At 36.5% G+C, this 26,750-nt stretch overlaps 1 protein-coding gene and 1 long non-coding RNA gene across 11 annotated transcripts in view; one reads left to right on the plus strand and one right to left on the minus strand.

The window, feature by feature from the left end:
- The window catches only part of ERC1 (ELKS/RAB6-interacting/CAST family member 1), a 457,438-nt gene that overhangs the window by 27,757 nt on the left and 402,931 nt on the right, over positions 1 to 26,750 (minus strand). For 6 of the 10 annotated variants that reach the window (XM_056800772.1, XM_056800770.1, XM_056800774.1 and 3 more), the window contains one exon: positions 15,067 to 15,255. In XM_056800772.1, coding sequence (XP_056656750.1) covers positions 15,067 to 15,255 — 189 coding nt within the window. Of the gene's footprint in view, positions 1 to 15,066; positions 15,256 to 26,750 lie in introns of those variants that run through there. The other 4 variants (XM_056800778.1, XM_056800777.1, XM_056800776.1 and 1 more) reach the window with 1 other exon arrangement.
- On the plus strand, positions 17,779 to 23,965 carry LOC103091889 (uncharacterized). Its single transcript, XR_472716.2, has 3 exons — positions 17,779 to 17,907; positions 19,080 to 19,218; positions 22,657 to 23,965. It is a non-coding gene; the product is annotated as an uncharacterized LOC103091889 (long non-coding RNA).

The following is a 26,750-nucleotide window of genomic DNA, read 5'->3' on the forward strand; positions in this document are numbered from 1 at the left end:
TTATATCCTCAGATTTACAAAGGCCGGCAGAAAGCCCTTTAATGCTTGTTGACTGACACATTATTTGACAAAAACTTTTTTAAACCCTTTCCTTTTTTCTTAGCATCCCTTCTAAGGCAGAAGAAAAGCAAGGACTAGGCCATCTGGGTTAAGGGACTTGGCCAGGAGCACAAGTGTCTGAGGTGAGTTTTGAACCCAGGTCCTCCCAATGTCAGGCCTGGAGTTCTATCCACTGGGCTACCTAGCTGCTCCCAAACAACAACTGTTGTCAGAATCACAGAATCTCAGAAGCCATCTATCCAATATACATCTAAAAAAGACATGTCTACAAAATATCCACAAACCAGTTATCCAGGAGTTGAGGACAAAATGGGAGTAAGTCCTCAAGTCTGAGCAGAAGTGTCATGTGGAGGAGGGACTGGCATGGCCAATCTGCAAATTAGGCTGAAGATAAGCAAGAACTCCAAAAGAGAGAAAGGGCTGTCTTTGGAAACAGCAGGTTCCCTACTGCGGGGTCTGCAATGGCTGGCTGATTGTTCGTCATGCCCAGTGCCGCCAGGACTCCTGTCCGTGCACGGGGAGGCCCAGAGGGGCGGTGAGGGGCCCCTCCATCCCTGCCTCCTGGCTTCTCTGGATAAAATCCCACTTTGCCCGATGTCTCTTAATCTCTTAATCCACTCTGTGGATCATTTCCAACTCATCCTGTATGTAGCTTGTTTGTACGTGGTTTCTTACGTGTTTTTTCCCCATTAAATCATGAGCTCCTTCAGCGCAGGGTCTGTCCTTTGCTTTTCTTTGTATCTCCGGGGCTTAGCACAATGCCAGGCACATAGCAGGCGCTCAAAAATGTGGATTGGCTGACTTGTTCAATAAAAGAATCCCTTCTCCAAGGCCATCTGTGCCAGGCACTGGGCTAAACACCGGACACACAAAGGAGAAAAGTCCCTGTCCACGAGAAGCTTCTATTCCATTGGCAGGACACAGAATTGAAAGAGAAAAAAAGCTGCAAAGGAATCCGAGGAGGGAGGGCACACGAACGACTGGGGAACCGGGGACCGTTCCGGGGGCACGACTGGAGTGGAGACGTGGAGCTTCATCCGGTACGTGTTCTGAGAAGTCCCACAGTGCTCTGCACAGCGCAGGCGCTCCATGATCACTGTAAAGGAATGCCATGTAATCCCTACTGACGGCTACTGAGGGAGAGGCCAGATACAAAACTTGAATACAGAAATTCCCAAGACGATACAATCAGATTTGCTGGGAGGAAGACCGCCTCAACCTTAAGCAGGCCCAACAGCAGTTTTTTGAGACTTGACAAGATCACTGATAATAACTGAGGGGCTCTTGTTAATCATGGAATCGACGTATTTACTGAAATCCAGAAGAGGAACCAAAAGTCACATAATGCTCCAGCTCCCCACAAACACACGCCATCCTAACAACGGCCTCGATTTAGTCTCCGAATCCACCCAGGGCCTACGGAATTGCAATGCATCCAATTTATTCAACCTAGAAGGCTGACACACGAACAATATGTTCCAAAATGGTTGTAACATTCCATTTTTCTATCTGTGTGAGTTATCACATTGACAAGTTGAAAAATTTAAGTTTACTATTGCAAGTTGTATTATGGAACACAGCTGAGTTTGTGTTATTCTGATGTTGTTCAGTCATTTCAGTCATGTCCAACACTTCACAACTGCATCTGGAGTTTTCTTGGCAAAGTTACTGGAGTGGTTTGCCATTTCCTTCTCCAGCTCATTTCACAGATGAGGAAATAGAGGCAAACAGGGGCAAGTGACTTTCCCAGGGTCATACAGCTAGTGTCTGAAAGTCATGACTCACTTCATTGTATACAATCACTAATAGCTATGAAAAAAATTGTGTGTGTGTGCATGCACATGCATGCATGCATGCATTTATGCTCTCTTACACTAAGATTCCTGTGAAAACCCCACTCTCCTGCCTCTTTCTGAAGTTAGGGAATTAATGTTTTGTAAATTTTCAATTAAAAAAATTCTGATTTTAGAGGTCAAATAAAACAAGGATTTCCACATACAAAGTTCAGCAAACCATGAAGATTATATACAAAACTGCAAATCTATTTTAGGTACAGCTTAATTTTCCTTTTAAGTATATAATAAATCCAATGTTACATTCAAAGCTGTCCTACTCATGTACATTAAAAAAATGCTTTAAAAATGCTTCTTTGATTCTTTTTGGACAATGCTATTACTAGCCACCTTCTTTTCCCAAACATCTCACCACTGAAAAAAATAGGAAAAAACAAAGCCCTTATAATTAAGGCCACATCTAAAAATGCATGTCTCGTGCATCTTGAGTCAATCACCTTTCTAGGTCAGGGGTCAGGTGGGTAGCATGCTTCCATGGGATCTTCTGGAGTTGGTCATTTTACTTATTTATTTATGAAGCCTTTAAATATTGTTTTTTTTAACAACATTATTACATTAATAATTTCCTGGTTCTGTTCACTTCATCAGTTCATACAAGTTCTCATATTTCCCTGAAATCAGTTCTTTAATCATTTCTTATGGTACAATAATATTCCAATAGGTTTAAGTAATAGTTTAAGTGATTTCCAAATTAGAATTGTTGTTCTGTCATTCATTTGATTCTAACTCTTTGTGACTCCATAACACACCAATTCCTTCTATCCTCTACTATCTCCTGAAGTCTGTCCCAGCTCATGCTCGTTGTTTTTAATGACTCTATTTAACCATCTCATCCTCTGCCATCCCCGTCTTCTTTTTCCTTCAATATTTCCCAACAAATCTGGCATTTTCATTATATGGCCAAAAAGCTTCAGTATTTGATCTTCCAGTGAGGAGTCTAAATTAATTTCTTTAAGTACTGACTAATTTGATCTCTCTGATATCCCAGGGACTCTCAAAAGTCTCCGGCACAGTCCAAGTGTCGAATCTGTGATGCTCAGCTTTCATAGCCCATCTCTCACAAACATACACTGCTACTGGAAAAAACATAGTTTTGACCAGATGGGACTTTGTTGGCAAAATGATGTCTCTGCTTTTTAGAATGTTGTCCAGATTTGCTATAACTTTCTTCCAACGAACAAGTACTTCTTAATCTCATGGTCACAATTGCTGTTTGCAGTAATCTTTGAGTCTGACAATATGAAATATGACATTTCTTCTTCCTTTATTTGTCATGAAGTTATGGGACCAGTTACTAAGATATTAGATTTTTTTTGTTAAAAGTTCAAGCCAGATTTTATACTCTCCTCTTTTTAAGAGGTTTAATTCTTTTTCGCTTTCCTGCTATCAGAGTGGTATTGTCTGCCTATCTAAGATTGTTGATATTTCTCCTGAGAACCTTAGTTCTGGCTTTTGATTTATCCATGCTGGCATTCTGCATGATGTACTCTATATATAAATTAATCCCTTAATTTCCAGTTCTTTGCTATAACAAATAAAGAGGTTGGAAATATTTTTTAACATATAGGTCTGTCTCTCTTTCTTTGATTTCTTTGGAATAAAGAAGTAGTAATGAAATTGTTGGGTCTAGTCATGCATTGTTTAGTAATTTTGTGGATATATTTATGAACTATTTTTATTTTAGAAAGGCTGGATTAAGTCAGAGTTCCATTGGCAATGCATTATTGTGTCTGTTTTCCTGTAACACCAAAATAGTCATTTCCAATTTTTATTTTATATTCATTGGAAATAGCCATATGGTTCACTAGATAAAGTATTGGACTAGGAATGAGGAAGAACTGAATTCAAATTCAGCCTCAGACACTGGCTGTGTGAACTTGGGCAAGTCACTTAATTTCTCTCTACCTTTGTTTCTTCACCTAAAATACAGATAACAATAGCCCAACCATTTTGTAAACCTTAAAGCACAATATAAATGTTAACTATTATTGTTATAATTATTGTCTTTTTTGTAAATATCCAACAAATGAGCTAGAACCTCACAACTGCTTTCATTTCCATTTTGAGTAATTGGTGATTTGGAGCGTTTTCTCAAATGATTATTGGTAACATGAATTTCTTTCTTTGAACACTGCATGTTCAAAATTTTTCACTATTTATATATTGAGGAAGGGATTTCATTTTTATATCATTGAATCAGTTCTTTATACAGAGTATCCCTCCAACCTTCATTTCTTTTTTCTTGTCTTACACTAGTTAGCATTTCTAATAATGCTTTAAATAATATTAGTGGTGATAAAGGATATTTTTGCTTTATCTTTGTTATTACTAGAAAAGCTTCTATTTTTTCTCCATGCAACTTAATGTCGGCCCTTGGTTTTAGGTAAATACTTTTATTATCCTAAAGAATGATTTGTTTTTACCTATACTTTTTAGTATTTTATTTTAAAACAGAGGTATTTTGCTAAGTCCTTTTCAGGATCTTTTGATATTATTATTATAAATATGGTCTTATGTATTCATCAATTTTCTTACATCGAGCCTGCATTCCTGATATAAATCCAACATCTCATAGTCTTTTTAATGTGCCCTCAGTCATAAAATTTTCCACAAATACTCATTAGAGATATTGGTCCATATTTCCCATTCTCTATTTTTGTGTTTCCCTGGTTTAACTATCAAGACCATACTTATACTACAGAAAGTTCTTGGTAAAAACCTTTCTTTTCCTATTTTTGCAAACAGATTATGTAATATTGAATGAATTTTCCTAATGTATATAGAAATTGTGAGGCTATATGGTCATGAAATTTTTTCTTTGCAGTTTTTATATAGCTAGTTTAATTTTTATGGAATTGGGTTATTTAAATTCTCTATTTCTTGTTATATTAATGAGGATATTTTATATGCACACATTGTAATATCTATCTTTTCATCTAAGCTAACCATTTTGTTGGCAAAGTAATTTGCTTTGGAAGTATATCTTCTTTTCTTACTGTTGCCAAAAGTTTATGTAATATTGAAATCTTTAGTTATTTGTTTGATAGAATTCACTTGTAAAAATATTTTGTCTTAGATGAATTGTTTTGCAGTTTTGTTAATATAATGTTTAATTTCTTTTTCAGGATTTCAATTTTGTTAACATTTTGGATAACAATTATATTAATATTAACATATTAAAATTATGTTTAACACAATTTTGTTAGCATATTGCTCAATTTCTTTTTCTAGAAAGCTTATGGTTTTATTTATCAATTCAGTGTGACAGAGCTTCAGTGTTACTTTATTTTCATTTTTATTCTTATTAACGATTTGAAGTATTTTTCATGCTTATTGATGGCTTTCATTTTTAAAAAAAATTATGTATTTGTATCCTTTGACAATTTATCCATTGTGGAATGGCTCTTGTTCTTGTGTATTCATCACAATTCTATATTTTTGGGGGTGGGGGTGGCATATATCTACTATATACTTAAATATAATTATGCTCATATATACTTGTACTTTTAGACTTATATGCACCTGACAATTTTTTTATTTCATATTCATTTGTTGTTTACTCTCCCTTTATTAATTTTGATATTGACAATCTTTTTTTTTTTGCTTTCTGGTTTTCTTCATTCTTTTAAAAACCAGATAGGTTATATTATTAGTTTCCTTTAAAAAACAAACAAACCTCATGATTTTATTTGCTAATTCAGCATTATTTTTGTGTTCAATTTTTAAAATGTCTTCTTTGATTTACAAGATTTATTGCAAATCAAAATTGTCAGGGTAAGTGAGAAGGCTGAGAGGGGGACCAGTAATATCCAGTACTCAGACCAAGACAGCCCAAGCTCAGGGAACTCTGATGTTCATAACATCCTGTCCTGAGAAAGCAGACCTAAACAACCAGTAGACTGAACCTCAAGGATACAAAGGGGTCGGGTAGGGGTCACCAAAAGAACCAAGGAGACCCAGATTGTGTCCAAGCAGGGCCAACTTCTCCACTCAAAAGTATAGTCAATAAAGAATGTAGCCTGGATCTGGCACTAAGCCCAATTCAAGAACTGAACTTAGAGAAATAATCAAAGAAAATGCCCTTCAGCATAAAGAACTATTAAAAATCTAACTCTATAACAACTCAAACTGGGCCTTAAGGGAAAAAAATGGATTTTCCATGACTAACTAAATACTTAGAATAAATGAAACAATAGACAAACAATTAAATTTTTAAAGTTCCAGGAAGGAATTGGAAGGAGAATAAGTAAAAAAGTAATCAGAAAAGAAAGTAGTAAACCTTACCTAAGAAACTGGTTCTCTGAAAATTGGAAGGGATCAAACAGAAATCAATGACTCTATGAGACAATAAGAAATATTAGAACAAAATCAAAAGATTAAAATAAAAGAAGAAAATATAAAATATATTTAAAAGTTTGACCTGGAACACAGGTCTGGAGATAATTACTTTGAACTTCCTGGAAATAATAATAATGAAAAATTATGCATGGATGTTGTATTTTAATATCAGAACCTCCCAAATCTATTAGAGAAAGAACTCACTATACTTCTGAAATGAACACCAAAAATAGAATTTCCAGGAACAGTGTAGCAAAATCCAGAGTTCCCATATCAAAGAAAAAAAAATATTCCAAGAAGACTGGTGGGATCAAGAAACTATAGTCAAGATACATAAAACCTGACTTCTACAGAATTACAGAAGAGATCCCCAAAACACAAAACTAAGAATATAATCAAGAATAACAGACTGTAATTTATTTTAATGCTAGAAGGGGAAAAATGGACCTTTAAAGAAGTAAGATGACTTTCACGTGTTTTTGAAGAAAAGACTAGAGTTGAGTAGAAGCTTTAAAATACTAAGAAAAGAATTCAGAAAAAACTTGGAAAGGCCAGTTTATTTGTGCAAGTGGAAAGAACTATGCGATGGTGTAGTGATAACATTCTAATTGGGAGAGAAGAAACATATATCCTTTAGGAATCTTCATGTCTTCAAAAGATTAAGTGAGTTGAATAAGAAAAATAGAGGTCCTGATGAGAGAAGGCAATTGATTCTGTTTTTAGAGTTTTAAGAAATGAAGAGGAGGAATACACTAGTGTAGAAAAGGATGAAGAGGAGGGCAAAACATGTGCCTTATAGCTCAGAAGTGTGAGAATAACAAATATGGTGAATGGATTGGGGACTTGGTTCTGATGAACCTCACTCTTATCTGAAATGGACAAAAGAGGGTGAAAAAACATGCACACTCATACACATACAGAATTTGAGGGTAGAAATACATCAAACCTTATAATGACACAAGTGAGGATGGTTCCTGAAATATAAACTGTTAAAAATAGTTCTTTTGGTTCAGAAATGACAAGGAAGATTTCCTCTTACCTATAGAATCTTTTTTCATATGACTGTCTTTCCCATACTCTTCGTTCCAGTCAACCTAGGCTCCCATATCATCCTCTTTCTTATTAGCATTGCTTTCCTCATTTAATTACTTTATATGTAGTCTGTGTTTACTTACTTGCATATCTGCTGTATCCCCAAAGTAAAAGCATAAGCTCCTGGAAGCAAGGGACTTTTTTCTTTTGTCTTTGCATCTCTAGGTAAGTGCTGAACCTTGTAAATGGCTCTTGTTCAGTCATATCTGACTTCATTACTCTTTTGGGATTTTCTTGGCAAAGATGCTAAAATGGTTTGCCATTCCTTCTCCAGTTCATTTTACAGATGAGAAAACTGAGGCAAACAGGGGGAAGTGACTTGCATAGGATTACAATGCTATGCTAAGTGTCTTGAGTCAGATATGAACTCAGAAAGATGTTCAGATGCACTTTATCCACTACACCACCAACTGCTCTTGTATATGTTAAGTGATTAATAAATGTTTGCTGAATTTATTAAGAAAATTTCCAATGTGATCACAGGTGTGGGCAGAATTCTCCAAGCCTGAGCAATCCAAAACAACAGAAAATACAAAAGTAGGTACAGCCATACTGATTCCAGCCAAAATGTTAGTGCATTAGAGGAAAAATTGGCACTGCTGTGATTTAGGAGGCAGGAAGGTTTTTATTAATCTACTTATAGGAAGAAAGTTACAATCCTAGGACTAAGAAAATCAGAAGATCAAAAGCTGGGGAAAGTTAAGTGACCTTCAACTTTCAAGAAAATGGAGAGTTTTTTTACTTGGAGTAAAAATTGTTTTACCAATTTTAAGTAACCCCACGACCAAAGATAACAATAATCACTACATTTTCTAAATAGATTTTTATGTTGCACTAATCTCTAGGTTTTTATTTTATTTTAAATTTTAAACCCTTACTTTCTGTCTTAGAATGGATACTAAGTATCAATTCAAAGGAAGAAGAGAGGTTAAGGACTAGGCAATTGGATTAAATGACTTGCCCAGGGTCACATGGGCAGAAAGTGTCTGGGGTTATATTTGAACTTAGGACCTCTCATCTCCAGCCCTGACTCTGTCCACTGGGCCACCTAGATGCCCCTGGGATTATATTTTTACTCCAAACAAAGTCTTCTAATAATTTAGTTACAATTTTGACATTTTCACCAAAAAATTACATTTGCATTCACCAGAGTTTCTTTGTATGTGGTAAGAAGACATTTGGGTTCTATTGCTTACTATATCCCTTATGAAAATGGTATGTACTATATGAGACCTAAACTCAAATATGAGAATGGCACTTAATACAAAGTTTTTAAAAATTCTAAGTTAAGAATCTTAATGTCTTAAGGGAATGAACACACACACAGAGTTTATATCCATATCAATTGTTCTGGTATGTTGAACATAGTTGATGATTCAACTGGTCAAAGAGAAAGACTTCTGCTGATTTTTGTGCTGCCTGTCTTACAGGATTTAAAATTCATATAAACTTCTCAGGCTTCTAATTCTCTATCTAGGTAAGCTCAAAATAAAGAAACATTTGCCAGTTAGCACCCCAGAAAGTCTATAAATGCTTGTGCAATGAGTTGATTTTTACATATTTGTCTTGTATGTATTCTCTATAGGAATGTAGAACTGAAATTTTAGAGTATGTTCTCTCCCCCGGCTAAGCTTAATCTACTCCAGCTGTCTAAGTAAGCAGAGTTTTAGGGTCTTGGAAAAAGAAAGCTTTATGTAAACATTAACTCTTAAGTAGGAATCGGAAGATGTCAGAAGTTCCAATATAACAGCTTCCCTTCACCTCCAGACCCTGTCTTTTTGTTCATTTTTATCCTCTGAGTTTATGATGTGAAGAAAACTTTAAAACACAGGTCTGCATGCCCCAACAGAATCAATCTAGAGCTGATGATGGAAGGGGAAGGAAAAGACTTTTCAAATACAGGAATTCTATGTCCTACAGGAAATTATAAATTGGAAGGCTAAATTTATAAGATTCTGTAGGACAACCAGTTTGTATTAGGCCCCTCTGCTAGGTTCTGGGATAGAGGACATTCTTTCTACCCAATATTTTCCTTGGTGTGGTAGGGCAGTATTGTCATTCAAAATAGAAATAAGGCCACTAAACCATGCATGAGAAGGATTTCTATGGGCTGCTATTAACTCAGAAAAGAAGCCTAGAAACAGTATGTAGAATGAATTTATAGATGCAAAAGGAAGGAGAGTCTGGGGTTTGGATGACCATCTTGGGTGATGGTAAGGCAAGTCTGGATCTGTTTTGAGGCTGTAATGATGAAATGGGAAAATCTGAGTGACATTTGTATTAAAGCAAACAACTACACTTGACAGCAGATTGTGTACTGGGGAGGGAGAAAAGAAAGAGTCATAGATAACATAGAAGATAACAAACAGCAGAAGCAGAATGCTTGAAATGGTTGACCCTAAGGAGGCATTTTCCCTGCAAAATGAACTTAAATGTATTAAATCATCACCCAAATGTTGGGCACTTTAGTCCCTCAAAACCCAATTCTAGGTATGATTGTGCTACCTTCCATGAATAGACCTTTCTGTAATATTCAAGGCTATCATTATTAATCCTTCCATCCTTTCAAAAATCTACTCTTTCAGCTAATTGGTTGGGTGAATAAGGCATAGAAAAATGGCTTCATTATTCATTCAGTTCACTGACAACAAAACAATGTTCTAGAAATAAAAAAAAGTCTATGATAGTGGTGACAGCTGCGACTTTCCATTTCTGCAATTATATTAATCTTTAAATGCTACTTTGTCTATAGCTCTATAATGATATAAACAGTAGAGAGGCAAAGACCAAAAAAACAAAAAACAAAAACAAGAACAAAAAAATCTTCTTGAATCAGAACCTTCAGTTTCTATCATGCCAAGGAACTGGACAGGTAGTATAGAAAGCTGTAACTTGGTTGAATTGGAGGAGCAAAGATTTGGGCATTGAAATGTCTTAAATTCTGTTTTTTCTAGTTTTGATTTAAAATGGGAAAACACAGTTTCACAAGAAACATTATTGAGCATGAAGATAGAATAATGTCTAGCTGAAACCATAACCTCAATAACAAAAGGCCACACTTGGTCAAGAGAAACATGATGGCGCTAACAGGAAACCTGCAAGAGGGCAAAATAGTTAGTGCTGGCAATGGCGTCTGCCAACATTTAGTCCACAAGGACATTTTCATTATGAATCCCTGGTTTCATTCACTCCTAACTTTCTAAAAAATATCTTGAGTTGAAAATTTCCATGCTTGATCTTGTTCCAAAGGTTTCTCCCCACCCAGAAAGCCTGAATTAAATCCACCCAGGCAATTCTGAATTGCAGGTTTGGAGAAAAAAAAATATATTTTTTTATTTTTAGTGACATTTAGTTTCATGTACAAATAACTAAAAAAACAACTAATTTTAACATATTTGGCTATGACTATTCCTTTTTTTAAGAGGCTTTTTTTGTGTGTGCAAGATTTGAAGAGAATCTCTCCAAAAGAGTGACCTTTAATACTTACTGCCTAGGTGCATCAGTGTTTTGAGTAGGTCTTTAGTTACATTTTCACTAAATACCTATTAGTACTAAAAGACTGAAAAACAATTTTTTTAAGGTTATAAAAATTTCCCTTTGGATGCCCATTAATTTGGAATGGCTGAACAAATTGTATATGAACGGGATGGAATACTATCATGCTATAAGAAATGATGAAGGGGGTGATTTCAGAAAAACTTGGCAAGTCTTATATGAAATGCTGCAGAGTGAAGTGAGCAGAATCAAGAATAATAGTAACAGCAATATTGTGAAAGTACTTACTCTCAAAGTCAAAGGAACTCTGATGACAAAAGATGCAAAACATGCCATCCACCTCCAGACAGAGAAGTGATAGACTCAGAGTGTAGTCTAAAGTATATTTTCTTTCTTTCTTTCTTTCTTTCTTTCTTTCTTTCTTTCTTTCTTTCTTTCTTTCTTTCTTTCTTTCTTTCTTTCTTTCTTTCTTTCTTTCTTTCTTTCTTTCTTTCTTTCTTTCTTTCTTTCTTTCTTTCTTTCTTTCTTTCTTTCTTTCTTTCTTTCTTTCTTTCTTTCTTTCTTTCTTTCTTTCTTTCTTTCTTTCTTTCTTTCTTTCTTTCTTTCTCCTTCTTGGACATGATTAATGTGGGAATGGTTTATATGATCATATGTATTTGTATGACCATATGGCCATGGGCTTCTTTCTCTCTCTTTTTTAAACCTTAGAGGGTAAAGGGAGAGGAGGAAGGTAAGGGAAAGAACTTAGAACTAAAATAAAATATTAAAGTAATTTTTAATGAAGGGAAAATAGGTGAAAACTTAGTTTCATTTTTTCTCCTGTTCATTATTTCTTTAAAGAATAAACTACTTATTATAGAACAATCAATTGCAATGAACCAGGTTAATTCTAAGGGACTTATGATGAAGAACACTATCCACCTCTAGAGAAAGAACTATGGGAACTGGAATGCAAATTAAAGCATGAAATTTTTGACTTTTGTTTATCTGGGTTTTTGTTTGGGGGGAGGTTGTTTTATGTGATTATTCTCTTACAAAAATGATCAATATGTTAATATCCTACATGTATAACCCAGGTTGGATTGCTTGCCAGTTCTGGAAGGAGATCCCCAAGTGCCTTTATTTCCCCTAGACTAACAATATTTAGGGAGGCAGTAACCCCTCTCTCTGAGGAGTTAGAGTCACCAGCTTCTCGCCCCAATCTACTTCTTCCTCTTCTAGCAGAAGGGTGATAGGAGAAGACTAGGGATATCTGCTCATGCCTCCAGTTGAACCTCATCTGAGCTAGTGTGAAAATACATAACCTACATGGGCAATACTCCTATACAAATATACCCCTAGACATGTTACATTTGCTCCGAAAATTATGGTCTTAGAGTTTCCTTTGGACATCGAGAGGTAAATTGACTTGCCCAAGCTGGGAAGGGGGAGGAAAGGAGACAACTTGGATCATATAACTTCAGAAAAATTATGTGGAAATTTGTTATTACATGTAATTGGTAAAATAAAATATCTTTACAATGAAAAAGTAAATAAATTATTTATAAAGCCATACAGACACACTAAAGTAGGCCTCTGAGGACAGTGTTTTCATATACAGAGCAAACAAAGTGAATGAGTGAGTAAAAAAATATTTAAGTGCTTGTTATGTGCCAGGCACAGCTTGGGGACGGGGGGAATGCCAGAGGTGTGCAGAGAGCTAGAGACAATTCTTGACTTTGAGGAGCTCGCATTCTAATGGGGGAGATTATGTCTATAGGGGTGACATGCCCAGGGATGGTGGTTTCAGTTTTGGAATACAGGAATGGAGAGTGTAAACATACTTTCTAGAAGCAATGGTAGTATCGGCTTGATTCCTGTTCCACAGTAGAGAATGAGGTGGAAAGGGGTTAAATGTGTTGAGCATGAGAGCCCCATGGTAGTAAAGTATGGTTTGGCTAGTGGAGCAAGGGAGGCATCAGTCTCCTCGCCTGTTAGGAGAGCAAAAAGAATTATCTAGATTGCTAAATTCACAGATTATCTGACAATATGTACATTAGAGGGAAATAACTATTACAACCCCAATATTACATTTTCTGACTTGTGGATCTGCAGTTTCCAATATGACATAACAGAAGGCTTTTGGGGTGGGTGGGTTATATTTCTTTTTTCACCTTAAAGCATCATTTTATAACAAAAGTTTAAAAATGTTAAATAAATATGAAATATTTAATTAGAAAAAATGATCAGCTCAAAATATATCAGCATGTATAGAAACCTCATAAAGCCTCAGTAAGTTTACAATGTGATGGCTGTCTTCAAATATTTAAAAGGCTGCCATGGGAAAGAGGCTTGTTTTACTCGACCTCACAGGGCAGAACCAGAAGCCAAGGGTAAAAGTATGAAGAGATAAACGTAGACTTGGTATAAGGAAAAACTCCTTCATAACTAATGCTATTCCAAAGAATAAAAGGTTGCCTTCAAAGGCAGAATGCTTCTTCTTCTGGGAGGTCTGAGCCAAAGCAGGATGGTGTTAGCCAAACTGTTAGATTCAAATTTAGGGTTAAAGACTGAATATATTAATTATAAGTCGCCAAGAATTTCACTTATGAAAATCCTAAATGAAACACTCAAGTCAGAATGGAGTTTTATGGTAATTTAATTTCAACAGGAGAAAGAAATTATTAGAAGGAGAGAGAAAGAGAGAGGGAGAGAAGGAAAGGAGTTTAACTCAGAACCACTCTGGCTCAGGCTGAGCCAAAGTGGGAGTTAAGGCCTTGGAGAGCCAAGGCAGAGAAGGGAGTTAGTCCTTATCACTCATGGGACCAATCTGAAGAGAAGCTATCTTCGGGGGCTCCTCCAAGCTTGAGCTCCAGGATAGAACTGGCGTATAGCCTTCTCCACAGGAAGTTACGAGAACTCCAGAGGCTGTTCTCTACCTCAATTCCTGCATCTCACATGTGCTAATGGTAGCTCAAGCTTGGCTTACGACAGCCCAAGAGGGCAGTTAGATGTTTCTGATTTGTCATTTGCTAGCACATGCCCTTGCAGTGTGGGTATGCACATTCTTGGGTGCTAGACCAAGCAAGATGGGGGAAATTTAAAAATCACAATGGCTACAGGTCAGGTATGATAGAGGGCATAAGTTGGACTTCCCTTCAGCACTGAGATTCTGGGACAACAGTCTGTGGCTAATGCTGAAGGCCCAATGCCCGGGTCAGTTTAAATACTGCCCTCCTTCCTCCTGTTTGAATGCTCTTTCATCCTTGCCTTCCTTCCACTGTTCTAGTTGGCTTTCCTGCTCATCTCTTCTCTCCCCACCTTTGTAATATCTTGCAATATCTGCCAGCCTCAGACCCCACTTACCTTCTCTGTCTCCTCTTATTCTGCTTTTGCTGATGAGCCTCTAGCTTTTCTCCCTGGCGCCATGACCTGTCTGCCCATTCCCCGTTTTTGTATGTTCAGTCGTCCCTTCCAACTGTGCCTTCAACTGAATTCAGCAGACATTTGCTAAATGCCTACTTTGCGCGAGGCACTATGACAGGTCTAGCAATACGAAAACAAAGTAGTCCCTGCTCTCATGGGGCCTTCTTTCTCCTAAGAGTACAGAAGAGGAACATTAGATTTTTCTACATAAATATTAGCAGAGAAGGCCATCTGGTCCATTTGAGACAGCTAGGTGGTCGGGGAACACAGTGCTGGACCTGAAGCTGGGAGGACCCGAGTTTGAATCTTGTCTGAAACCCTAATCATGTGGCACTGCACAAGTCACTTAACCTCTCAGCCTCGGTTTTTTCCATCTATAAAATTGGAGATAATCATAGCATCTACCTTTCAGGGTGGTTGTGAGAATGAATGAGAAATGTAAAATGATGTATAAATGTCTCTTATTATTAGCTACTACTTCAGTACAGGAAAGTCTACATTTCTACAGGCTATGAAACCTCTACTAAGAATTTACTCTGAAGAGCAATGCACCTAGGAACCTGTTCTGGGGTTTGTGATCTGCTCAGTGGTCAGAGTAACAAGCAGTCCTCATACCCGAACACCCATAAATGGTATCATTCTTTTTCCTTTGTAGACCACACAGAGCTGCTTTAGAGACAGAGTCAAAGTGACATTTGTTCCACAGTTAACGCAACCCAGCTTGAATCTACATGGCGCGCTCTCCATGCTGCCCTCCGCTGGGTCCCTATTAACAGCCATGATACTTTAATAAGCTTTCACGGTGGTCCGGGTGTAAACTGACCTGCTCCTGGGTCATCTTCTGCAGCTCACTTTCCCAAGCTGCCCGATCATCGTCCAGGTGATAGGAGGCAGGTGGACTAAGTCCTCGCAGGATCAGGGGATCTCTGTCATGGCAGAGGGACGTCAGATGTCCAATGTACAACTTCAATTTGCTGCGGTTCTGGTCAAGTTCTAAGAGGGGCTGGATTATCTGAGGTGAAATAACAGGGACAGTCAGGGACAGTCTGGCTGGGAAAGTTCAAACATCTCTCCTAAATTCCTTTCTAATATGCTCCAATAAAAGCAGAAATGTAAACAAAACTGTCCAAAGCCCTGAGCCCTTCTAATCACAATTTCATATGACAACTAAAACAATACACTTCTAATACTCTTAAGAGGAGAGATTGCTGAGCTTTTCATCAACAGAAGAGAAAAAAAAAACTGTATTTAGACAAAGGATTAAAAAAAACCCCATGGATTGGTAATCAGAGATGACATCCCTAACTTTCCTGCTACTTCACAGTTTTTACTGTGCCATTCCCCAGTGGGCCAATCTAAACAGTAATCCTGTCTCAATTGGCTTTTATAAAATTAGTTACACTAAAGGCTAGTGGAAATTTCTCACTTGAAAGCCTGGACTACAAATCTTGTGTTTTTTTAACCTTATTCTAAGGCCATAGGAAATATAGATATTTTACTTGAGTACAAGTGAAGTGTTACTACACTAATCCTTGAACTCCTCAGTCTGTCCATATGGGCTTTTTGAAACACCAGTTAATAAATTCTCATATAGCATGAGATACCTGACTCAGAGGCCAGAGCTCTCTTGTACTATTCTCAGCTCTATTAATTATCCTAAGCTTATCCAGCCTTATGGACTCTTGGAATATTTCTGTATTTAGTTTTTCTTATTCCTCTGATTTCTCGCCTAGGAAAATACACCAGTCACTTCTGATTCGGTATCTCATTTTATAGCTATTCCCCATATTTTCAGCTCTACCCAAGAGAGTAAAACAAAGCCTGATGTTTAAGAAGGGAGTTTGGACACATTTCACATCCGAAATCAGTGTGTTAGAGAAACACCTGCCTGACATGTAACAGCTGATTGTACAGCCTTGCCAAAATGCTGGCAATACTCAAAATGTTCCCAAGGCCTGGAAGGCTGAGTTTTGCACCTGTTGCATATTAGCATGCTGGCACACTACATCAGCAAGACACCTATGACCTACTAATGAATCAATTGTCTAATAATTTCTTTGAAACAAGGCTTGATATTTTCATTGGACATAAAATCCTTCCCCAACTACCCAAATAATTCTGCACTTTTTCTTTTATCCTGACAATATACCAATAAATTAACTATTGCGAAGTGAGAAGTCACCACCAAGTGATTGCCTAAAATAATTTTTTCTCTACTAAAGAGACTAGAATACAGACCACACCTATTAATAAATTGTGACTACTCCAGGAGACTTCTGCTATTAAAAAACTAGAGAGCAGATTGATTGAAATGCAGTAGACATATATAAGAACTAATGAGGTTTAAAAAAACCCACTATCATTATTTTGATTATTAAATTACTAAAGAAAAATAGTATGATCAAAAATGTCATAGCAATATCCTGTTGAAGGGGCTTACATGACACTATATGACAGCCTAATAAGTAGACTCATGGGAGCAGCTCTCTGCTAGAATTTCCTTTCAGTTATAGGTATATCTGCCCATCAATCTTGGAGGGAAAAAACTGCTTCGATTAAGAATGGGATAGGGTAAAGGGTATTTCACTGCCAATATTCACATATGTGCATTTATAATATGTTCTTCTCATTATACATTTTTTAGGTTTCCCTTCACAGACACATTTATGATAGTCATACTCCCCACAATACTGGACAACACAGTTCCATTTTATTTTTCCAATATCCTTTATTCACCTTTTCTAATTCCTTTCTCAAAACCATCTATAAAACAATCATTTCCCCAGTGGATCTGAACAACTTATCTCCCATTCAATGTCCATAGTCCCAAGGGCCAGATTAATTTAGGTAATGATTTCCAATGTTAGATTGTCACATAAAGTGTTGCAGAGTTCAAAGATATGTATTTTCACCAAAGTGACGCCTTATGCATTTACTGCACTCATGTTTCAAGCTTCAAATAGGCCATTAAAAGTGCAGCCATTTTGTGGGGTAAAAATGTGGCAAACAGTAGTAATGGAAGGCTCAGATTTCTTATAATGAAATGGTATTTGAAGGGCTACTAGCCTACTAACATATGAGCAGAGTTATTAACAAATCTTTCAGTTCCAATGAAATGACTGGAAAGTCCTGGTAAGCTTAAATGCATCACTTGGGTTTGATACCTAACTGATTAAAAAATACAACAGTACTTGCAGTCTGAGTGAAAATGCTACTGAGCAATTTAAGAATGAAATCTGATCATCTAGGACAAGAATTCATAGTGACTATTTTATTTCTTTGCTTATCTATCAAAGGGTATTTATTGCTTTCACTAAGTGATTACTGAAAAGTACATGAAATTGTTCTAATTAATAACACTTTCATACACAATCATCAAGCAAAAACTCCTCTAGGACACTCCGACACAAGTCAAATAGAAAAAGTTGTGCAATTTGGTTCCATTAGCATCTACTGTGTACAAGGGGATATTCTGGGTGCCGGGGTTACAAAAAAAAAAAAAGAAAAACTCCATATTCCACATTCTTAAGTTTACATTCTACTGGGAGATACAATATGTACCCAACTAAGCGAATGGTCGAAACAAAGAAAGCACACCAACAACTAGATATATCATGAAAGGCTTTCCATAAGAGGTAGCACATAAACTTTGCCTCGAAAGAAAGTAGGTATTCTAAGAGAGATCAAAGTAGATTCTAGACCTGATAGGCTTTGAAGTGGGAGACAATGCCAAGAAGGTCTGTGACTGGAATGTAAAGTACAGAGAAAAAGTATAGCAGGGAAAAATAGGAAATGTATAGAAAGGTAAGTTAGAGCCAGATTGTGATGGCTTTACAAACAAAGTGAAGAGCTAAAGAGGAAAGGTAATGTGTGTTACTTGATCAGATTGGTGTTTGAGGAGGAAAATTTTGACACCTGGTTGAGAATGGTTTGGAGAGGACAGAAATGAGAAGCAGGGAGATCAATGAGAAGGCGGTTGTAATAATCCAGGAAAGAGGACCTAAACTTGAATGGTGACCATGAGAATGGGAGGAGAGGATGAATGTGAGAGATGTGGAGGTAGAACTGATGTGGAAGTTCTATCCCTTCTGCTCCTTTCCTACCTAACAGGGACTGGCTATGTAGACACACATTTGAAATAAACTAAAACTGCTACTGGCTAACCAAGAGAATTGGTCTGACAGAATGACATGTTCCTGGATCCACAAATTATATACATTCTCCATGTACAAACTTATAGGAGTGACAAGGAACCTTGGCAAAAACTATTGCCATTATTATCAGATACATTAGCTTCATGGATACATTAGGTACATGGGCCCCTGATGCTAGAAAGCTTCAGGAAATTTCAAAGAATCCCTTAAGTTGGGAGGGAATTCAGTGAATTCTAACATATACCTTAACATGAGGCCCTTCTACAACATACCCATCCAAGAGCCACCAAGCCTTTGCTTAAAGATTTCTAGTAAGAGGGAATCAACTACTTCTGGTTAGCTCTAATTGCTAGGAAGTTTTCCCTTACATCATGATAGTAAAACAATCACTTTTTTTGTTCTGAACATTATACCTTTCTTAATGCAACTTGAGATTGCGTTAGTTTTTGCGGCTGCACACAGTCCCATTCTGATGCTACATAATACGGTGCGAATGACCCTAAGTTCTTGAAGGCAAAAGTTCTAGCAAGTTCTTCCCAAAAAGAAAAGTTTTAAGTGTAGTTAAGAGAAAGACCATGCCTGCTACCTGAGGACCATTTAAGCTACATATATAAAGCCTCATCATGAATATGTTATTGAATATTGAATAGTTAATAGTATTGGGTTTTTTTTTTGTCCACAGAAGCCCATGAAGCAGCTAGAATTTTTTTTTTAAATGGAACTTTTTTTCTGCATGATCAACTTCTGCTTTGATGGCAAAGATGATGGAGCGATGAAAATGGGCAGAGTATGCTGTGAATCAAAGATTCTTCAGATCATCTGTAAATATTAACTAAATATTCTAAATCGATATTATAAAGATCAACAAATAGACAAGCTATTAGATCAATTAATCAACCACTAAGCATTTACTAAGCACCTGTTATTTGTTAGGGGCTAAAAAGCATGAATATATACATGATTTCATTTGATGCTTGCAATAACCCTGTGAGTTTTATATTCCCATTTTACAGATGAGGAAATAGGCTGAGATTAAGTAATCCACCCAGGGTCACATAGAGGGTAAATATCTGAGGCAGGATTCAAGCTTAAGTTCAGCATTCAATTCACTGTGTCACCTAGTTGTGAGTTCCTCTTACCTTCCTCAGAATCAGATCTCTGCTTCCCAGCTATTTCCAAACACTGTTCATTCCTCCATTCTTCCTATATCCTTCCCATTTTTATGTGTAGTTGCATTCTCATTAGAAGTTCCTTGGGAACTGGATAGCCCACAAACATCTCAAACTCCACACGACCAAAACAGAATTCACCTTTTCCTCTTTTGTGAACTGCCCTATATCTAATAAGGGCACCACCATCCTTGCAGTTACCCTGCCTGTCAACTCAGTGCCCATTTTTACCATTTTTAATTTTCATTTGCCCTTCAGAACCTAGCTCTAATTTAACTTCTTCTAAACTGGCCTTCTAATTAGACACAAAATCTCTCTTCTCTATACCTTTCAATTGGCTGTTTCTTGGGCTTGAAATTCACTCAGTTCTTACCTATCTTTTAGAATCCCTAGTCTCCTTCAAAGTTCAGTACTATAACATCAATTTTTATTGATGTTTTTACTTGCTTCCCCAACTATTAGTGTCTTTTCCCCAAATTGTTGTTGTTCAGACATTTCAGTCAGTGCCTGACTCTTTATGAACCTATTTTGGGGTTTTCTTGGCAAAGATACTGGAATGGTTTGTCATTTCCTTCTCCAGCTCATTTTACAGATATGAAATGGAGTGACTTGCCCAGAGTCACACAGCTATCAAGTTAAGACCAGTGCTTCATACATTGCGCCACCTACCTGTCTTTTCTCTAAATTACCTCATATTTATGTGGGTACACCTATATATGTAAAGGTTATTTCCCCTGTATTCCCTAAATCCAGCTCAGTGTGTGCCACATAACTGGTACCTAATAAATGGAATAGAAAAGCATTTATTAAGCACTTACTTTGTCCCAAGTACCATGCTAGAGCCTTAGATATGCAACTAAAAAAGGAAGAGACTTCTAGTCCTCCAAAAGTTCTTATTCTGATTGGAAGAAGACAACTTACATAGGAATATTCAGCTTCCTGGGCATATGGAAAGGACCACCACTTTATTGATTGTGGCAGGAGAGAGAGTGGCAAGATCTTAGTGGGCAGCGTTCATGGTGAGGCTTTTGGGAAGATGAAGGTGTCCCAGAGTATACTAACATTTATTAAATGAGATTCATTTTTATGTATAATAGTCTTTTAATGGTACTACACCTCCTGGAATATTTACATAGCAGAAGCATGTAAATAGACTCATATACAGTGATATTGAGAGAATATTTGATGTCACTATGGAAAAATATTTTCTATTTAAAACATGATACTGAACCAGGAGAACCTTGTACACACACTAATACCAATATTGTATGACGAACAACTGTTAATGGTTTAGCAATTCTTAGCAATAGTGATTTAAGCCAATTCTGAAGGGCTCATGATGAAAAATGCCATCCATCTGTTTCCAGAGAAACAAGTGATGGAGTCTGAAGGCAGACTGAAACATAGACAAATTTCACTTTCCTTCTTCATTTTTAAAAATCTTACGTTCTCTTCACCAAAATGACTAATCTGGAAATATGCTTACATGTAAAAACTTTATTAGATTGCTTGTCATCTCAGGGAAGAGGAAATTGAGGGAAGGGGAATAAACCCATAAACAGAAATGAAGATGGCTTTCATGTTGGAGTCATACTAAAACATCTTACTAACCACATAATGTATATCCAGTTATATGGTTCCATTAAATAACACATTAAATAGCTCTTGTCTTATGTATTTTTCTTCCAATGAAATAAAATGTAATTTGGACTCTATATAGTTCTTAATGTATACCAAGGGAAATTAGAAACCCAAGTTCCTGGCCAAATACCTTTTGCTATTATCGTTGCTATTATTTTTATTAATTTTGTCATGTATGAGAGCTCAAGATTCCTGACAGAGATTTAAGCACTCAACAGGTTAATTTATACTTTATCTTACCTGAAATCAGGCCACTTCCTAGCCATTCTGCTCCCATGCTAACCTCCCTACTCTTTTAACCAGAATTCAGACTCCCCCTCCCTTTAGATCCATGAATTCTCATTTGATATTGCCTGGAACCAGGGTGTCTTCCCTCTTCCCAGACAGCTCCAAACCATGGTATAGCCACATTGGTTCTTGTCTACATGCCACCAGAATTTGTATTCATGCTGTCAAGACTCTGGGCTCTGATAGGTGAAATTTCATTTCATCTTGCCTAGTAGTAGCAAGCCATACCCAGCTTTCTAGTGGCTCAGCTCCAAATCATGTGGCCATTGTGCACCCCTCCTCACCTCTCTTCTTTTTAACTCTTGCCTCTCCTGCATCTTCCCCCCCCAGTATAGGGTAAACCTTTGAAGGCAGAGGCTGTATTGTCTTTAGCTATATAAAAATTGTCATTTTCTTCTCAAAAAGGATGTTTAATAATCATTTTACTGACCAATCCTAGTTGCCTTTCCTAAGTCACTTTCAGTTACTTTCTGAACTTACCTTACCAGACTTGCAATTTACAGTCCAAATACAGAAACACTGGCAGCATCCTAGAAATTTTCTTAATATAATTTAAAAAAATTAAAAAATAAAAACTCCTTACCTTCAATATTGTGTGTTAATTACAAGGCAGAAGAGTGCTAGGGGGTAGGCAAGGGGGATTAACTAACTTGCCCAGGTCACACAGCTGGGACATGTCTGAGGCCGTTTGATAGAATTTCTTGATGAAATAGCTACAGCTCTGATTTCATTTTACATTTTAGTTCTTAAAAATGAAATGACAATAAGTCTGAACACTATCAATAAAATGAAAGTTAAGGACATAGGAATCAATGATGAAGGAAATCAGGTTTGCTAAGCTACAATTTTATAGATAGAACCCAATAATCTGATTAAATTCCTAGCTAAAATGACAATATGATAGAGATTTTTTAAAGTGACCTATGATGAAGAGAATCCATTAAGACCAAATTTGTGATGCTTGAGTTCGCTACTCAGAATATCAAAAATGAAACATAAAGAATTTATTTCACATTTGTGTGGAAAAAAACTCAGATAGGAAAAGGAACTTTAAATTCCTCTTACCCAAAGCTGGTAGATCCAACTTGGGAGTTAAAGATGAGAGTGAAATGTTTTGAAATGGTACTTTTTTTTTAATTAAAATTTTTTTTTCATTGACAGATTTTGGATGTCGGGATGATGGAGCTAACGGTTATGTCAACATCCCACTATTTCCATTGAGGAGGGGGAAAAAGAAAGACTTTATAACAAATATGTGTATATAGGCAAAACAAATTCTATATTAGTCACCAATTCATTTCATTCTGCACCCTAAGTTTACCTCTTTTCTGTAGGGAAATGATCATCATTGGTGCTCTGGAAATCATTGTTTGGACTGACTTCTTTCAAAAGAAATGAATGAAGTCTTATTAGCAAGTGTTTTGTCTTAAAGCCTGAATTTGCCTCCAAAGGATCAAGTCATGTGTTTTGAATATTTAAAAAAATAAGCCTCTATTTATGTTACACGTTGATCTACTAGGATATAAGGCTGCAGGGATACAATCATATCAATCAAATCATACCTATTTAATTCACTGTAGAACTGCTTATTGCCAACTTCAGCTGAAAATTTTAGCCTTCACATCCAAGAAAAAGAGGATACACTAAGATACATCATTTTAGAGTTTAAACCAATAAACCAACTTTGAGTGTAAGAAAGTATTCTTTCAACCCCCAAAACTCTTCAAAGACAAGAAATGAACAAAAAATAATGAATTAGTAGGAAGTTGAGGGCAAACTAATAAGAGAATAAAAACAGCTGGGTGGTGCAGTGGATAGTGTTAGCCCTAGCGTTAGAAAGACTAGAGTTAGAATACTGCCTAAGAACTTGGTGGTGTGAAATGAGGAAAGTGATTCCACACTTCCTGAGCCTCTGTTTCCTCATCTGTAAAATACCTAACTCCCAGGTTGCTGGGAGAACCATTAGAAATAACATACATAAAATTCTTTGCAAAGGAGTGTGCTAGTCTACTCTCTTAATACTAACCATCAATAGGCTTTTAGTCTCCTTCCTGTCCTCTTCCTGCCTTGAGGGGACAGAAGAAACACCATCCCTTTTATCTACTGGCAAAATTAACTTGGTACTTATAGGAGAATATTTCTCGTAGACAATAAAATATTTGTTATCTATGGCATCTACTTAACGGAATTTAATGCAAAAACTATGTGGTCCTGGATATAATTTTTTAAACTAGTTAATGATGTCAATAATTAACAAAAATAAGTATAACATTTATATAGTATTTTATACTTCACATAATCTCTAGCAGGGCAGAGATCGTTCCCATTTTACAGATATGAGGGCAACAGGTAAGTGATTTGTCAAAAACCACATGGCTAAAAAGACAGGTCTTAGTTTAGGGCTGATTATATTATACCATGTTGGTGATCAAATTTATCTTAGCAAATTCAAATACATGGTGAATTCTGAACAATGAGAAACTTAGTAGACCAGTTGTATCAGAAGAACAGCAGCCTGTTTTAATATTTTAAATATGTCAAAAAAGAGATTGGCTGCTGAAAAGTGATGTTACAATCGTTGGCCAAATTGTGTAAACACAATCATTATCGACAGTCAGAAAGTCAAAAACATCAAAGAGGAATGGTCTTCTTTTGCCCAAAGAGACCTCATTATCACTGTAAACAATTCTGTTTCAATCTTTGCTCTAATGTGAGGCTGAGAACTCTCCAGGATAGTGCTGCTTTTCAGGTCCAAACATTTGGCAATTAATTGTCTTTCAAACAAGTAAGAACTGAAAGATCTGGCAGTAGATATTGAGATGGACAGTACTGTGAGTTGACTTCTATGCTCTGCTCTGTACAGGCCACTTTGAAGTTGAAAGAAGAGAACCAAAGAAAGTCACCCACAAAAGCTGCCCCCAAATGCTAATCCTTTTATGGATAATCTATGTCACCTCTCAAACTAAAGTGCTTAAAGTTTCATAGAAGTGGCTAAGATTCAAATAAAATAATCTCTATCTTCAAGGTGTATACAAAGGGAAAAGATGCAAAATCTTGTCTTAAAGTCATAATGTACATGTTCCCAAAGTTGAAAAAGTGCTATTTTTTTTAAAAGAGGCTTTGTGATTTAATATTGAAATAGATTCTTGAGTTTTCTTGTTTCACTCTCATTTTCCTTGACTAGCTGTATTAGAACACTGCTATTGATCTATGCAGTTCCTCATCATTAGCTCTTCTCAATAGTTCAATGTCTCTATGATCTAGCTCATCTATGTGAGTATTCCCACCAACAGATCAAAACATAGCTACATGGTCTTTTTTTTTTTTAATAGTTACCTTCTGCCTTAAAATCAATACTGTGTATTGGTTCTGTAAAAATGGAGATTTGAACCCCGGACTTCAATCCCCAGAAGTCCTTGGCCACTTCCCAGAATGCTTTGTAACCTCAACTGAATTCCCACCTGGGTGGAGAACAGAAATTGTATTTAAGCTGATTCTCTGCCTACTTCGGGTCTCCCTCTCTCTACTTCTGCTTCTTAGCACACGCGGCTCTCTACCTAGCAGGCAAGATGTGAGTGGTTCTGAATGGGATCTCTGGGCCTAAACACATGCTTTCTATATTTGTATTTTCTTTATTTCTTAATCTTTAATAAATTTCTAAAATATATCATACTTTAGCAGAGAAACTAAAATTTAATCTTAACAGTTCTAAGAGAGAAGAGCTATAAGGGCTAGGCAATGGGGGTTAAGTAACTTGCCCAGGGTCACACAACTGGGAAGTGTCTGAGGTCAGATTTGAATTTAGGATCTCCCATTTCTAGGCCTGACTCTTAGTTCATTGAGCCACCATCTGCCCCCATAGCTACACATTCTTATCCAATCTATGTTCTTCTAAAAAATCTTCCCAGAAGGACCTATCAAATGTGCTGACAGCTTTCCTCTAGATGTTTTTTAAACCCTTACCTTAGAATCAATACTATATGTTGGTTCCTAGGCAATTAGGTTAAGTGACTTGCCCAGGATCACACAGCTGGGAACTTTCTGAGACCAGACCTGAACCCAGGACCTCCCAACTCCAGGTCTGGAACTCTATAAACTGTGCTACCCCTAGATTTTTCAATATTGTTTAGGTAAAATTGTGGCACTTACATTGTCCATCTATTTTCATTTGAGACCAGCAAATCTCCTTTTCCAATCATACATTTCTTTGGCAATATTTTTTGGGCCACTTCTAGCATTTAATTCATTGTTGGAAACAGTGTGCATGTCTTCATTACCCTTTATGGTACCTGTACTTCTGATTCACTGTAAACTGAAGTGTTCCATGATTGATAACCATAAAGCATCACTGGGAAAGCAGTGGTATTAAAGAGATGAAGTTTTGCATTAAGGGTCAATTTGGGCTCACTAACAATGACATGTAAAATTCTTAAATGGAATGTTTTTCTCATCTTCAGATCTAGGTTTAGTTCACTGTCCATATGAAATCTTTGTCAAAGATATGTGTTCTGATTTCCCAATTTATCACATATCAATATATGGGCAGTATATAGTCTTCAACCACTTGCACTTTTCATGTACAATTTAAATAGTCCAGAGTTTCTTAATAGTTACTCATTTCACTAGAGAGGGTTTGTAATATATTATGGTTTAATGCAATCAGCACAATAGTCAACTGCATCTTGGAAGTCCCACAAGTAGATTTTCCTGGAAAACCTACAAGTATGTCCAAAAAGGAACTTATCTTCTTATAATTGTGATACCTTCAATCTGATTTATTAAAAATAGATATTGATGATGAAAAAATTTAAAAGGCAAGTCTATAGATAGTGACCATTACCATTATTGACAAATCTATAAATAATATGAAAGAATTAATATAATGAAGAGGTCAAACACACACAGAAACTACCTTAGCTTGCTAATACCTGACACTTCCTTGCCAAATGGAAAGGTGTGGAAAACAAAAGAAACAATGGTTTAAGAAACAAAATTATTTGCAAAATGCCACAAAGGAAGACGGTTGGTGACTACAAATAGTATTGCAATTGTTAAAGTAGTAAAATATAGTGGAAAAAACTTAGTGTAAGACCCAAACAGGCCATATTATTATCAAAATGTTTATGTTAAAGTGGTAGTAAAATGAGAAGTAAAGGTGGAAATAAGAGGGATGTTTCAGCTTTTTTAATTACAAATTGCTTTCAACCTCATGAAACCACTACATTTCGGCCATATCACCTCAATTCCTGACATGA

This window comes from Monodelphis domestica, chromosome 5 (genome assembly GCF_027887165.1).
Source record: "Monodelphis domestica isolate mMonDom1 chromosome 5, mMonDom1.pri, whole genome shotgun sequence".
Lineage (NCBI taxonomy): Eukaryota > Metazoa > Chordata > Mammalia > Didelphimorphia > Didelphidae > Monodelphis > Monodelphis domestica.